The sequence below is a fragment of the Perca flavescens genome, chromosome 8 (genome assembly GCF_004354835.1).
Source record: "Perca flavescens isolate YP-PL-M2 chromosome 8, PFLA_1.0, whole genome shotgun sequence".
Classification (NCBI taxonomy): Eukaryota; Metazoa; Chordata; class Actinopteri; order Perciformes; family Percidae; genus Perca; species Perca flavescens.
This window is the reverse complement of record NC_041338.1, coordinates 19,067,510-19,079,644: the sequence shown is the minus strand read 5'-3', so window position 1 is coordinate 19,079,644 and position 12,135 is coordinate 19,067,510. Positions and strand designations below refer to the sequence as shown.

The window sequence follows — 12,135 nt, the reverse complement described above, 5'->3', positions numbered from 1 at the left end:
TGCATCACGGACTAAGGGCCGTAAAAGTCGGTTCATTTTAAAAAGTGGCCGTTGACTTATGGCTTCACACGGGACACAAACCCCCGGTCTCCTGGGTGAAATACCTGTGTTTGTTTGACCCATCCACCACCCCAACCTGCCTCCTTATCGGATATTGGTGTTCTTATACTTTGTCACATCATTTCCTAATTTGTTCCCACAATAATTACTATGGCCACAAGAGTTCCCCACCTAACAACAAACATAAATATGGGTCATTATGAACTGCTTGCACAATCGACCTATATGGTCGTTTTCTGTGTGAGGGTGGTCTGAAATATCAAATTATTTGTTGTAATGCCCTCATACCATCCAACCATCATGCCCCATACCTATTAAACCAATGCCAGGATATCTATACCAATGTTTCTCCTACTTGTAATCAATGTCAGCATTCCCCTGCATGCATGTTTTTGCTATGCCCATCCTTAAAAGACATAGATAAGGAGTGGACAGAGATATTTTTATATATTACTGGAGAAATGTTTGTACTGTACCTGCTCACAGCTTTATTCTCGATCTCCCCTTCACTGTATTTCTGTAAAAGGACATTGAAGCTTTTTGTCACCTTGTTAGCAGGACGACATATTGTCCAAATGTACTGCTCATTCTTGTTAGAGAATACACATTCTTAGAATAGACTCATTAAAGGCCTCATCTAATTAAAAAAATACTTGAGTTAAAGCTTTTATCAGGAGTTCATCCACTGACACAAATGAATGACTCATAGAATGTCTGTCTGTGATAATACATCCCAAAAAAACATCAAGTACCTGTAAAATCCCCTCAGGAGCATCCATAGTTTTAGGATTTGTTTCATTTCCAATTTGAACCTTTTTAGATAAAACTTCCAGTGCACCTGTCTCTGTACACCTGTAGATGTTCTCTTTAGTACTGAATAACTGAACACATGCACTTCCTGTTCAAGCAACAACAGCTTTATTACACAGCAAAACAAATGACACACGGTCCCACACTGCAACACAGCCGAGGACAAATGAGTCAGAGCAGCATTTCACTCAGTTGAAGTCACAAACTGACACCTACAGCTAAATCTGACGGGATTAAACTCCCATACGCCTGTGAATCTACAGAGGGCAGTGTGTTGAAGGTATGGAGGGTGGAGCTGTGTGGGGTTTAGAGATTGCAGAGTGATAATACATCAGGAGGGTACATCTACATCACCCCCATGTGTTCAGTTAGACGTCCTGCAGGTCCTTCTGGATGTCCCACAGCGTGTTGGCACTGGCTTGTAGTTGGGCCACCTCGTCATCTGTCAGGGTCATGTTGATCACACTGGCCACACCTCCGCTGTTCAGCACGCAGGGCAGACTCAGATACACCTCCTCACTGATCCCATACATGCCCTGCACACAATGAACAACAACCTCACTGTCTGTATGAGATGGTACATCTCAAAGACAGAAACAATGAAAGCAGAGACAATATAAAATGCAAAAATGTGAACTCCATCCATCCATCCATCCATCTTCGTCCGCTTATCCGGTGTCGGGTCGCGGGGGGAGCAGCTCCAGCAGGGGACCCCAAACTTCCCTTTCCCGAGCAACATTAACCAGCTCCGACTGGGGGATCCCGAGGCGTTCCCAGGCCAGGATGGAGATATAATCTCTCCACCTAGTCCTGGGTCTTCCCCGAGGCCTCCTCCCAGCTGGACGTGCCTGGAACACCTACCTAGGGAGGCGCCAACGGGGCATCCTTACCAGATGCCCGAACCACCTCAACTGGCTCCTTTCGACGCAAAGGAGCAGCGGCTCTACTCCGAGCTCCTCACGGATGACTTCTCACCTATCTCTAAGGGAGACGCCAGCCACCCTCCTGAGGAAACCCATTTCGGCCGCTTGTACCCTGGATCTCGTTCTTTCGGTCATGACCCAGCCTTCATGACCATAGGTGAGGGAAGGAACGAAAACTGACCGGTAGATCGAGAGCTTTGCCTTCTGGCTCAGCTCTCTTTTCGTCACAACGGTGCGATAGATTGAATGTAATACCGCACCCGCTGCGCCGATTCTCCGACCAATCTCTCGCTCCATTGTCCCCTCACTCGCGAACAAAACCCCAAGGTATTTGAACTCCTTCACTTGGGTTAAGGACTTATTCCCTACCTGGAGAAGGCATTCCATCGGTTTCCTGCTGAGAACCATGGCCTCCGATTTAGAGGTGCTGATCCTCATCCCAACCGCTTCACACTCGGCTGCGAACCGATCCAGTGAATGCTGATGGTCACAGGCCGATGATGCCATCAGGACCACATCATCTGCAAAGAGCAGCGATGAGATCCCCAGCCCTCCGAACTGCAACCCCTCCCCGCCCCGACTACGCCTCAATATCCTGTCCATAAATATTACAAACAGGATTGGTGACAAAGCGCAGCCCTGGCGGAGGCCAACCCTCACCTGAAACGAGTCCGACTTACTGCCGAGAACCCGGACACAGCTCTCACTTTGGTCGTACAGAGATTGGATGGCCCTGAGTAGAGACCCCCTCACCCCATACTCCCGCAGCACCTCCCACAGTATCTCCCGGGGGACCCGGTCATACGCCTTCTCCAAATCCACAAAACACATGTAGACCGGTTGGACATACTCCCAGGCTCCCTCCAGGATCCTTGCGAGAGTGAAGAGCTGGTCCGTTGTTCCACGACCAGGACGGAATCCGCATTGTTCCTCCTCAACCCGAGGTTCGACTATCAGCTGAACCCTCCTTTCCAGCACCTTGGAGTAGACTTTACCAGGGAGGCTGAGAAGTGTGATACCCCTGTAATTGGCACACACCCTCTGGTCCCCCTTTTTAAAAAGGGGAACCACCACCCCAGTCTGCCACTCCTTTGGCACTGTTCCAGACTTCCACGCAATGTGAACTCTTATGCTCAAATTTGAAAAGGCTGAACCAACAAGTTTAAATTGCAAGCCACAATTTAAGGCTTGAATATTAATTGAATAGTTTTTTTTTTCTCGCAAATGTGACAGCCGATGAACAAAATATATATATATTATATTGATGTCTGTCAATGCTGCTGACTCTGTGAACTGAGCCTTGTTGCACTGAAAACCAAATTCCACTGGTTTGTCAATGAGAGCTCAATATGATTTCAGAAAGTAAGTAAAGGAATGTAATCACTTTCAAAATTGGATTTCAATCAACTTCAATTATAATCTGTTTCAGATTTCGCCTTACAAATGAAACTTTAGAAATCAAAGTTCTAATTGCAATAAATCAAAAAACAAATATTTATGCAAAAATAAGTAACATGAAGTGTACTTTAGTGCAACAGATTTAGACTATGCTACATAGCAACATAGTTTTTTGCAGGCAAAGGTACAGTTTGTATCCGTAACTTAAAGACACAGCTTGCTTCAGGTTCAGTCTTAAACGTATGTGAAAACAAAATCTGTGTGTGAGCAGCTTTTACCTTCACCATGGTGGAAACAGGATGAATCCTGTTCATGTTCCTGATGAGGCTTTCTGTCAGGTCAGCTACACTCAGACCGATGGCCCAGTTGGTGTAACCCTTCAGTTTGATCACCTCGTAGGCACTGAGAAGCACAGGACACAACTTAAGGGCCAGTTTTCAGACTGCTTAATGTTGGAATTTATTACAGTTAGTGTATTTTAATGGTGACTGGTATTTTCCGGTACATTAAAAAGATGTAATAAGCCATACTTTGTATCAAATTAGACCATAACTAGAAATAATGTTGTTTTTCTTAGACAGAAAACGAATAGTTATACCCTAATTAAAGGCCAAATGCCTAAATTATCCTGTAATTAGTACATAAATAAAATATAATAAGCCTCACCTTCTATCAAATTAGACCAAAACAATAAAGTATTTGGTCTTTAATAGACAGAAAACGAACACGATTAGAAATAAAACTAAATTATGCTGTTACTAGAAATGCCTATATTTATAATATATTATACCAAATTACATTCTATTTAGAAACCAAATACCAGGGCTTATTAGAAGAAAAGTACTGGTAATGTCAAACCATGTCATCACATCTGCTGCAACTTCAGTACTATACTACAAGCTTTATCCATGCTCTACATGCTACATGCTTCACAGCTAAGACATGTAATGTTACTATCTGACCACATATAGGCTGTAGAAGCTGCACGACATAACATAAGCATCGTTATTTCCCAGTCACATCCTTATTAGTGGCTAGAAGCCTGTTTCATGTTGAGCACGTCTTTCAACATCAGCACGTCTTAAACTGAAGAACTGAAGAAATTTGGCCTTGTGAATATGCTATTTGCCCAAAAGACACAACAATTTTACCACGTTATTAACTTCCTAATTGTTCGACTCTACATTCAATAATAAGACCATACATTCGGTTATAGGGACCAAGACCTTATGAGTCTCCCAAATTAATAAAGAAATTGATCCGACAGCTGTTTAGCGATCACTGTATTAATGGCCATCTAAAAAAAAAGGATTTCAACTTCCGAACCGAGACGCCAGTGCACCTCTTCTCTTCTATAGCCTAATGGAATAATCTTACATAGTCAATGGGAACACATGTCAGAATTCAACACTTCTGTGTTACCCTTCAAAATAAAAAGCTCTACGACCTATGAATATTTCACTGAGAGGTTACACAATAAAATACATTAAAATATAATTATATTTTCCACATGTGGCATATCAATACATTACTGTCATTTAAAGGTCCCATGGCATGACAATTTCACTTTATGAGTTTTTTTAACATTAATATGCGTTCCCCCAGCCTGCCTATGGTCCCCCAGTGTCTAGAAATGGTGATAGGTGTAAACCGAGCCCTGGGTATCCTGCTCTGCCTTTGAGAAAATGAAAGCTCAGATGGGCCAATCTGGAATCTTGCTCCTCGCTTCTCTGCTTTGCCCGCCTAGAGAATTTGGCCCACCCATGAGAGAGAGACATCATGGCTTTCAAACAAGCAAAGTGGCAGTTGGTCAAGGCCACACCCCCACCCTCCACCTTGCCCCCCCCTCTCTCCTCCTCAATAGCTACAGACACAGAAATGGCACATACTAAGGAAAGCTCACTGTGGTGCTGGCTCTATTCTGCACCAAGGCTGAATTTCAGGAAAGAGACTTCAGATACAGTATTAGGGGACCACTAAGGCCTATATAAAAGCATCCAAAGAGCACCATGTCATGGGACCTTTAAAAAACTAACCAAGTCTTGCCTTAATAGCAATATGCGGCAGGGTTTCTTTTTGGCATTGTAAGCATCAATTATCTCTTCTGGTTTTACTTTTTCTGTGAGGTCACTCTCGAAGTGTAGCAGGCTCAGTGTTGACAAATATAATTTACATTGACATTGTCATCAATAAATTTTATGTAGCCTGATTATTTTTTTAGTCCACTCCCGAAGCACCCATTCCCCTTTTCCTAAACCTGCCTTTGATTACCATGACAACCAAACAGACGAACACAGAGAGCAGCCACAGTGCTTCAGAGGTGCATTCAAAAGACGTAAATAAACGCTAAAGGTGGAGAAGGTGGTCATAGCGACAAACTCAGTAGGGTAATACAGGGAATACACGGGTTTGTATTCTTTAACTTTAGGGTAGTTGTGTGCACAATACTGTAACGGACGATGTTTTCTGAACGGTTCCTGTCTTCGTCGAAGTATGTTTTAATGATGTTCTATTAATGTTTAGGGTGTCCATTTATGTTACCTGGGTTTTAGTGTTGTGGGGTTGATTTAGTGTTCAGGTTTATCTACTGTACATGTATTGGTGTAACCCAGTGACTGCAAAAAGAAGGTGTAGTCTATATCCTTGGCGTTCCACTTCCGGGATTGCTCCAGTGCCGCAGGAAATTCTGCCGGATGCATGGATTTCAGTTTCCTTCCGCTTTCTTTTTTGTTGGAATTTTAAACTTCGGTGGATTTATGAGGAGTATGGTTAACTGCTCCTCAGATCTCTGCAGAGTAAATTGACACAGCTAGCTAGACTATCTGTCCAATCTGAGTTTTCTCTCGCACAACTATTTTGACTCCAGTACAATTTTCCTGCTTCCAATGTTACATCCAACGTTACATAATAAAACTAGAGGTCGACCGATAAATCGTCCGATTTTTGGCATTTTTTTACATAATCGGCATCGGCCAATATCCCAGTATATCAAGCCGATTATTGGCAGGCGCATCTGCGGGCAGCCTAGTGTTAAATACATGATTAGACGACATTTTTTACAGCGCACTCAGACCAGCTGCCTCCAGCCCCTCCCCTCGTGAATTCTTGCGCTGTGTGTCTCGCACAGTCACTTCAGGCTCAGACGCTACCGTTAGCATATTGCTGGTGTTCTTGCCTTGATCGCCTTGTTTAACTGTACTAATAAAACTGTACAAAACACCGCGGCCACACCGCTGTGGAAGCTCCCCGAATGTCATTTATCAGAGTCTGGTTGTTACCCTTGTCCATGACAGTCTCATCCACTAACTGAAGCTATCCGCTAACGGAGCTAACCGCTAACGGAGCTAATCGTTGCTAACAGAGCCTTCAGTTCTCCGTGCCTGTATCCATTAACTGCATCTATGGACTCAAGCACGAATAAAACCCTTACTTTTATTAAATTGGCTGGACTAGTTTTAAATTACAACTCAGAGTTGTTTGAATGACAAAAATCTGCTCAGATAAGATCCTAATGAGTGCAACAGGACATGTAACAGTAGGATCCCCAAAACACAGATACAACACTTCAACAAATGAACAATGATCTAACAAACAAACAAGGTGAACAAGAATTGACTTTAGATAGCCCTAGTCTGATGTGATTCAACAGGAGTTAAGTAGTGTTGAGATTAATATTAACATGTCACTTTTTGTGAAGCTTGCAGATTTGTATTCTCAGAAGTTTAAATGCTGCTAAGTGCACTAAACTTTATTTTTTCATTTAAAAGTTTATTTGACAAAGTTTATTTTCTTCTTACCTGTTTCGTTTATTTAATATATTTTTCATACATTATTTATACAATATACAGTATGTTTTTACATTATACAAGTGTCGATTGGTGAAGTGTTCAATAAATGTTTTTGTTGAGAAATTCTGTGTATATTAGTGTTACATTTTATCTTTCAAATAGAGGTTTAAAAACAAGCACATATCGGCCAAATATCGGCCAAAATTAATCGGCAGCATTTATCGGCCATCGGCTGACCCTGATTTCTAAAGATCGGCATGGGCATCGGCCAGAGAAAACCCATATCGGTCGACCTCTAAATAAAACTATAGCCTACATATTTAAAATGATGATTATTTAAGGTCTAATGCAACCTGGTTTTAACATATTTGAGTTTATTCAAATTATATTATTCATTTAGTGACCCAAAAATATCTAGTTATGAATATGATTACATGGAGAGGTGTTTAACAACAATATTGAGTTATGACCCTACTCTACAAGGCTTATAAAAAACACCACACCTAAAAAAACATTTTGTTAGTCAAGGAAATGTGAGCAAGTGAACTCCGGCCCACCTGTCCACCACCATCTTGTGTGTTTCCATCCAGTTCTCATTGTCACAGTCAGTGCCGATGTCCGGGTTTAATGTCTGCAGGTTGACTCCGGCCACGTTTGTTCCACTCCACACAGGCACTAAAACACATGTTGAAACTTTCAACCTTCGTCCACACACTTCACATATTACAGTCATAGTCTGCACAATTGTTTGTCAATAACATAATAACATTCAGACAGAAATCCCACAAATCCTCACCACTGGTGTCTCCATGTTCTCCCAGGATCCAGCCGTTGAAGCTGCTGGAGTGGATTCCCAGTTTTTCGGCCATCAGGAAGCGGAAGCGTGCCGAGTCCAAGTTGGTGCCGCTGCCGATGACGCGGTGCTGGGGAAGGCCGCTCAGTTTCCAGGTTACATAAGTCAGCACATCAACTTTTGAAAAGTGTTGTAAGCATTATTAGAGGTTGCATGCTGTATGTCTGTGTGAGAGACATAATGAATGTGTGTTGGACAGTACCTGGGTTGGAAACCACAATAATGGTGCAGTCGGGGCTGTATCTGACGATCTGAGGGACGATGTGTTTAAAGATGTTGACGTTTCTCTGGACGAGGTTCAGCCTGCTCTCTCCCTCCTGCTGACGGACTCCAGCTGTCACCACTACGATGCGGGAGTTTGCTGTCACAGAGTAGTCTGAGACAGAAGTAGATTTGTCATTAAGGTTAAGTGTCCTCACTTTCAGGTTCCTACCTTCTTATCTTTAGATAAGCAGAGATTTCAACACAGCTAGTAAGAATCTTGGCTATTTTTAATGCCAATACGGACAAAAATGGCTTGGTCACAATGCTTGCCAGTTAGATGCACCCTGCAGTGTCTGAGGTATAAACATGCCTTTGTCTGCGACAATTTTTGGGGTTTTGAGGAAGAGGCTGCCATGCTGCAGGTCCATCATCTCTCCTTTCAGCTTGTCCTCCATCACATCCACCAGGGCCAGTTCATCAGCCAGCTCCTGCATACATCAGGGAAGTTGAGAGCAACACTTGTTCCCCTCACAGTACATTTATTCACTAATCAACATGTTTTTTGCAGTTGGGATGTCCAACCTCAATATAGAAGTTCAAGCTGTTTGTTTTTGGGACTAAATATATACCTGTCCCACTGTTGTAGAACCTACCTCCCCTGTAAAGCGACTTTGAGTCTATGAAAAGCGTTATATAAATTCAATTTATTATTATTATTATTAGAATGGCCTCCACCATTGGTCATTAAACCACAGTTTTCATTCACACCCACAAGGCCACATTATATGTTGCTTTGACACTTTTATACAGATGATACTCAATTATATATAGAGCGTAACGTATGACTGAAATAATATAATTTTACTGCAGGATTGCCTCGATGAAATGTAAAACCGTATGGCTTACAATTGAAAATTCCGATAAAACAAGATGTACATATCATTGGAAACAAATCAAATCAAATCCTGATCATAAATATATAATTACTTGCTTACATATCCCTTAGCCACAGTGCAAGCAGTGACTTGATTTGCATACAGTATATTGGGTGTAACAATTTCTTACACTGGAGTTAATCAATAAGGTAAAATTGATGCCCAATTGCATGTGTTTAGGTAGAAAGTCAAGACTTTTGGTGACAAATACATTTTTATGTCACCACACCTCAACAAGGACAGTGAAGGGATAACAGTCAGATCAGACACCAAGCGATCAGTAATAATCCGGGGGAGGATCCTGGGTATTACCCTGTCCTGTGTCACCAGCAGGCATGAATGTAATCTGAGCAGAGGCAAAACCTGCGTGGCTCTTACCCTGAGCAGGATGCTGACAGCACAGGCCATGCCAACCTGGCCCACGCCCACCACTGTCACTTTATTCCTGGGGGGCTCAGGAGGACCACTGAACAGCGGGGTGATCAGCTTTTGCAGCATTGAGGACATGTTCAGTGCTAAAGAGTAAAAATGAAAGGAGGAAAAGAAGAGTGCTCCTGGTCAGAAAACATGTTGACTGCAGACGAACACAGACACAACTGAGGGAAACAGCCCTGCATCCAGAAAGCAGGCTGCGTGCTCAAACTTAATAAATACTGCATTTAGGATGTCACATTTTATATTCTGAGAGGGATTACAAATTAAACCCGGCATTTATCTCAGCAGCACTAATGGAAGCATGGTATCTAGATCCATTACAAAGAAAAGAAAAACCCTAAACCTAAAACAACACACTGACTGAGCTTGGTCCCACACATTATCTTTCTGCAGAGTTCACCTTGAAATGACAAGCGGACAGACACAAAAAAACAGAGGCAATACTTGCATTGTTTGGCGATGCTCCGAGCTGCGAGGTATAAATACCAACATGTAATCAGCATGGCAAAGTGAATGGATACCTAAGGTGTGTTCCCACAGAGCTGTGTCCCCCCTGCATCCACAACACCTCCCACAGTCAATGTTTGTACAATCCAGACAGCTGAGGCAGGTATCCGGTCAGCTGCAGCGGTAGCACAGAGCACATGTGACTCAGGGCCGGCTCCTCTCCTCTCCCTCCACCCTTCTCTCCAAATGGAGGAGGGAGCACTATAATCGGATGCTGAACTGGACTGACTGACTGCAGACTGTTAAAGGAGTTACTGTAATCCCTTAACGCTGCCTCCATCTGCTGCACCTGAACTATAGAACCTTGCATCTAATAGGATGCCTCTAAAGAACAATACCAAATTACTTTTTTATTTTACAAATGTTACCTGAATTCTCTCTCTGAGCTAAGTGTGGTATAGTACATTCTATTATTTTACAGTGATAATATTGCCACTGTTAAATAACAACATGCAGAAATCAGAATTATGTTCTAGTTGCCACTGAATTTTTAGCACACTGCACATGTGGGAATTATTAATACTTTATGCTGCAGACTATAGATACTGTAAAACATGAGGCACAACATTGTCTATCCAACTGTTGTATGTGCAAGAGATTACTGATTGAAATTAAACATGTTATTGTGAACCAAGACATCTGCAAAAATTAGCCATCACTCTCACTTTTATCCTCCATCTCTGAAGGAGGATAAAGGTCCCATTGAAAGTGCACTGTCCATTCAGTAGCTGTGAGTGAAACTGGATTGGAGGAGAAAGCATGTAAACACGGTCGGTTAAACAGCTGGTTAGCCTGTAAGGTTACAGTGGGGACAGTAGGTTTCATGACTTTTAATTACGCAAAAACATGGTTGGTACCTGAATGACCAAGGATCCATAGTATCAGAGAATTAGCCTTTTTGACATTTTAGACACGACAGCTGTTGTGTAGCAAACTGTCGAATGTTGGTATGTGACTGAGGAAGTTAAGTCACCCTTGAACTTAAACACAGACAGTGCACGGTGCAGATGGCAGACAACACATTAAGCCCTTGAAAACTGCAGTTTCAGTATGACCACTATACTGTAGGGACAATACGTTGTGTAATTATGTTTTAACATGTGATAACATCCCTTTCATTTATCTGGGTAATTATTTCATGAGCCACAAGGTCCCAGATAAAACTACATTTAAAGGAAACAACCTACAACAAAGATACTTTTCTTAAATGACTATGCTATAATCTATTTATCTTTAGTACATAATTTCTTGTTCTTGATTTCTTTTAGAAAGTGACTTTTAATGGTTCAGATGGTGGTTGTCTGAGAGTACCTGGAGATAAACAGTCAAACTGGAAGCAGTCACAGCTAGTGATGAAAAAAGTGTATGTAGATCTACTCTATGGTAGATAAATAGATAATAGATAATTAGCAATTCTACGAAGCCTGAAAAGCACAAAAACCTAAATTCTGCCCAGAGAACAGGAAGAGGACACTGAAAAAATGCAACTGTTGTCACTTTATAAAGAAACTTTTAGACAACATAACTTTCTCCAGTTAAGACACCACAAACCAAAACCAAAATCCAATCTACAGTACATGCCTCCTGCAGATATTTTAAATTTCCACATAACAAAGAAAATCATGGCTGTTCACCTGTTGTCTTGCGGGTCCAGGTACTCTGAGTGCAGGTCCTTGTCCTTTCTCCAACACTTCAGTAAGAATCACCCTTGGTTTGATGTAGCCTACTGTGTGCCTGCTCCCCTTCCTGTTGTGCTGTCAGGCTGCAGCCTACTGGATTTAATTGACTAAGCCTCTCCATCCCCTACAAAGTCTCAGTTTGGCATTCCAAGGGTCACCTCAGTCAGCTGGTACTTATTCACCAACAACAATGCACATTTCCTGTTGAATAATAAAGAAAAGAAAGCTAGATAAAAAAGGTTGCACATACCACTTCACCATTATAATGAACTTTATTTTTCATACCCAATGTTACACTTCATCTGGAGTTGCAAATAAGCTTCATAGCCTCTCTGCACTGATTAAGGTCAAGTTGGAGGCCCACTGCAGTGCTTTGGCCGAGCTCACATGAAAATGACTCCAGCACTTTAGAGCCAGGGAGCTGCTGGGGGCCTCTGAAAAGATGGTGTGTCTTTTTGGCAGCGTTACCACAGACAACAGGTTTCACTCATTTACTCATACTTAAATCTGAGCGTCTCGAGGACACTGACTGCTGAGATGCAT

General features: G+C 42.2%; 1 protein-coding gene across 1 annotated transcript; it reads right to left on the bottom strand.

Moving 5' to 3' along the window:
- Nucleotides 1-1,063: 1,063 nt before the first annotated feature.
- On the bottom strand, nt 1,064-11,758 carry LOC114559878 (L-lactate dehydrogenase C chain). Its single transcript, XM_028584869.1, has 8 exons — nt 11,548-11,758; nt 9,350-9,486; nt 8,407-8,524; nt 8,035-8,208; nt 7,776-7,949; nt 7,537-7,654; nt 3,470-3,593; nt 1,064-1,406 (listed from the first exon to the last, which is right to left on the bottom strand). Exons 2-8 carry the CDS (start codon nt 9,476-9,478, stop codon nt 1,239-1,241), a joined length of 1,005 nt encoding a protein of 334 aa, XP_028440670.1. The 5' UTR covers nt 9,479-9,486; nt 11,548-11,758; the 3' UTR covers nt 1,064-1,238.
- Nucleotides 11,759-12,135: the final 377 nt, after the last annotated feature.

Bases quoted from the DNA above. Each gene is read 5' to 3' on its own strand.
- LOC114559878 (XM_028584869.1), bottom strand. From the start codon at position 9,478: ATGTCCTCAATGCTGCAAAAGCTGATCACCCCGCTGTTCAGTGGTCCT. The intron at 8,209-8,406 runs GCATGTTTATAC...CTTCTGTCTCAG, and splicing joins AAAAATTGTCGCAGACAAAG to ACTACTCTGTGACAGCAAAC. The intron at 1,407-3,469 runs GTAAAAGCTGCT...CATTGTGTGCAG, and splicing joins CTGTTTCCACCATGGTGAAG to GGCATGTATGGGATCAGTGA.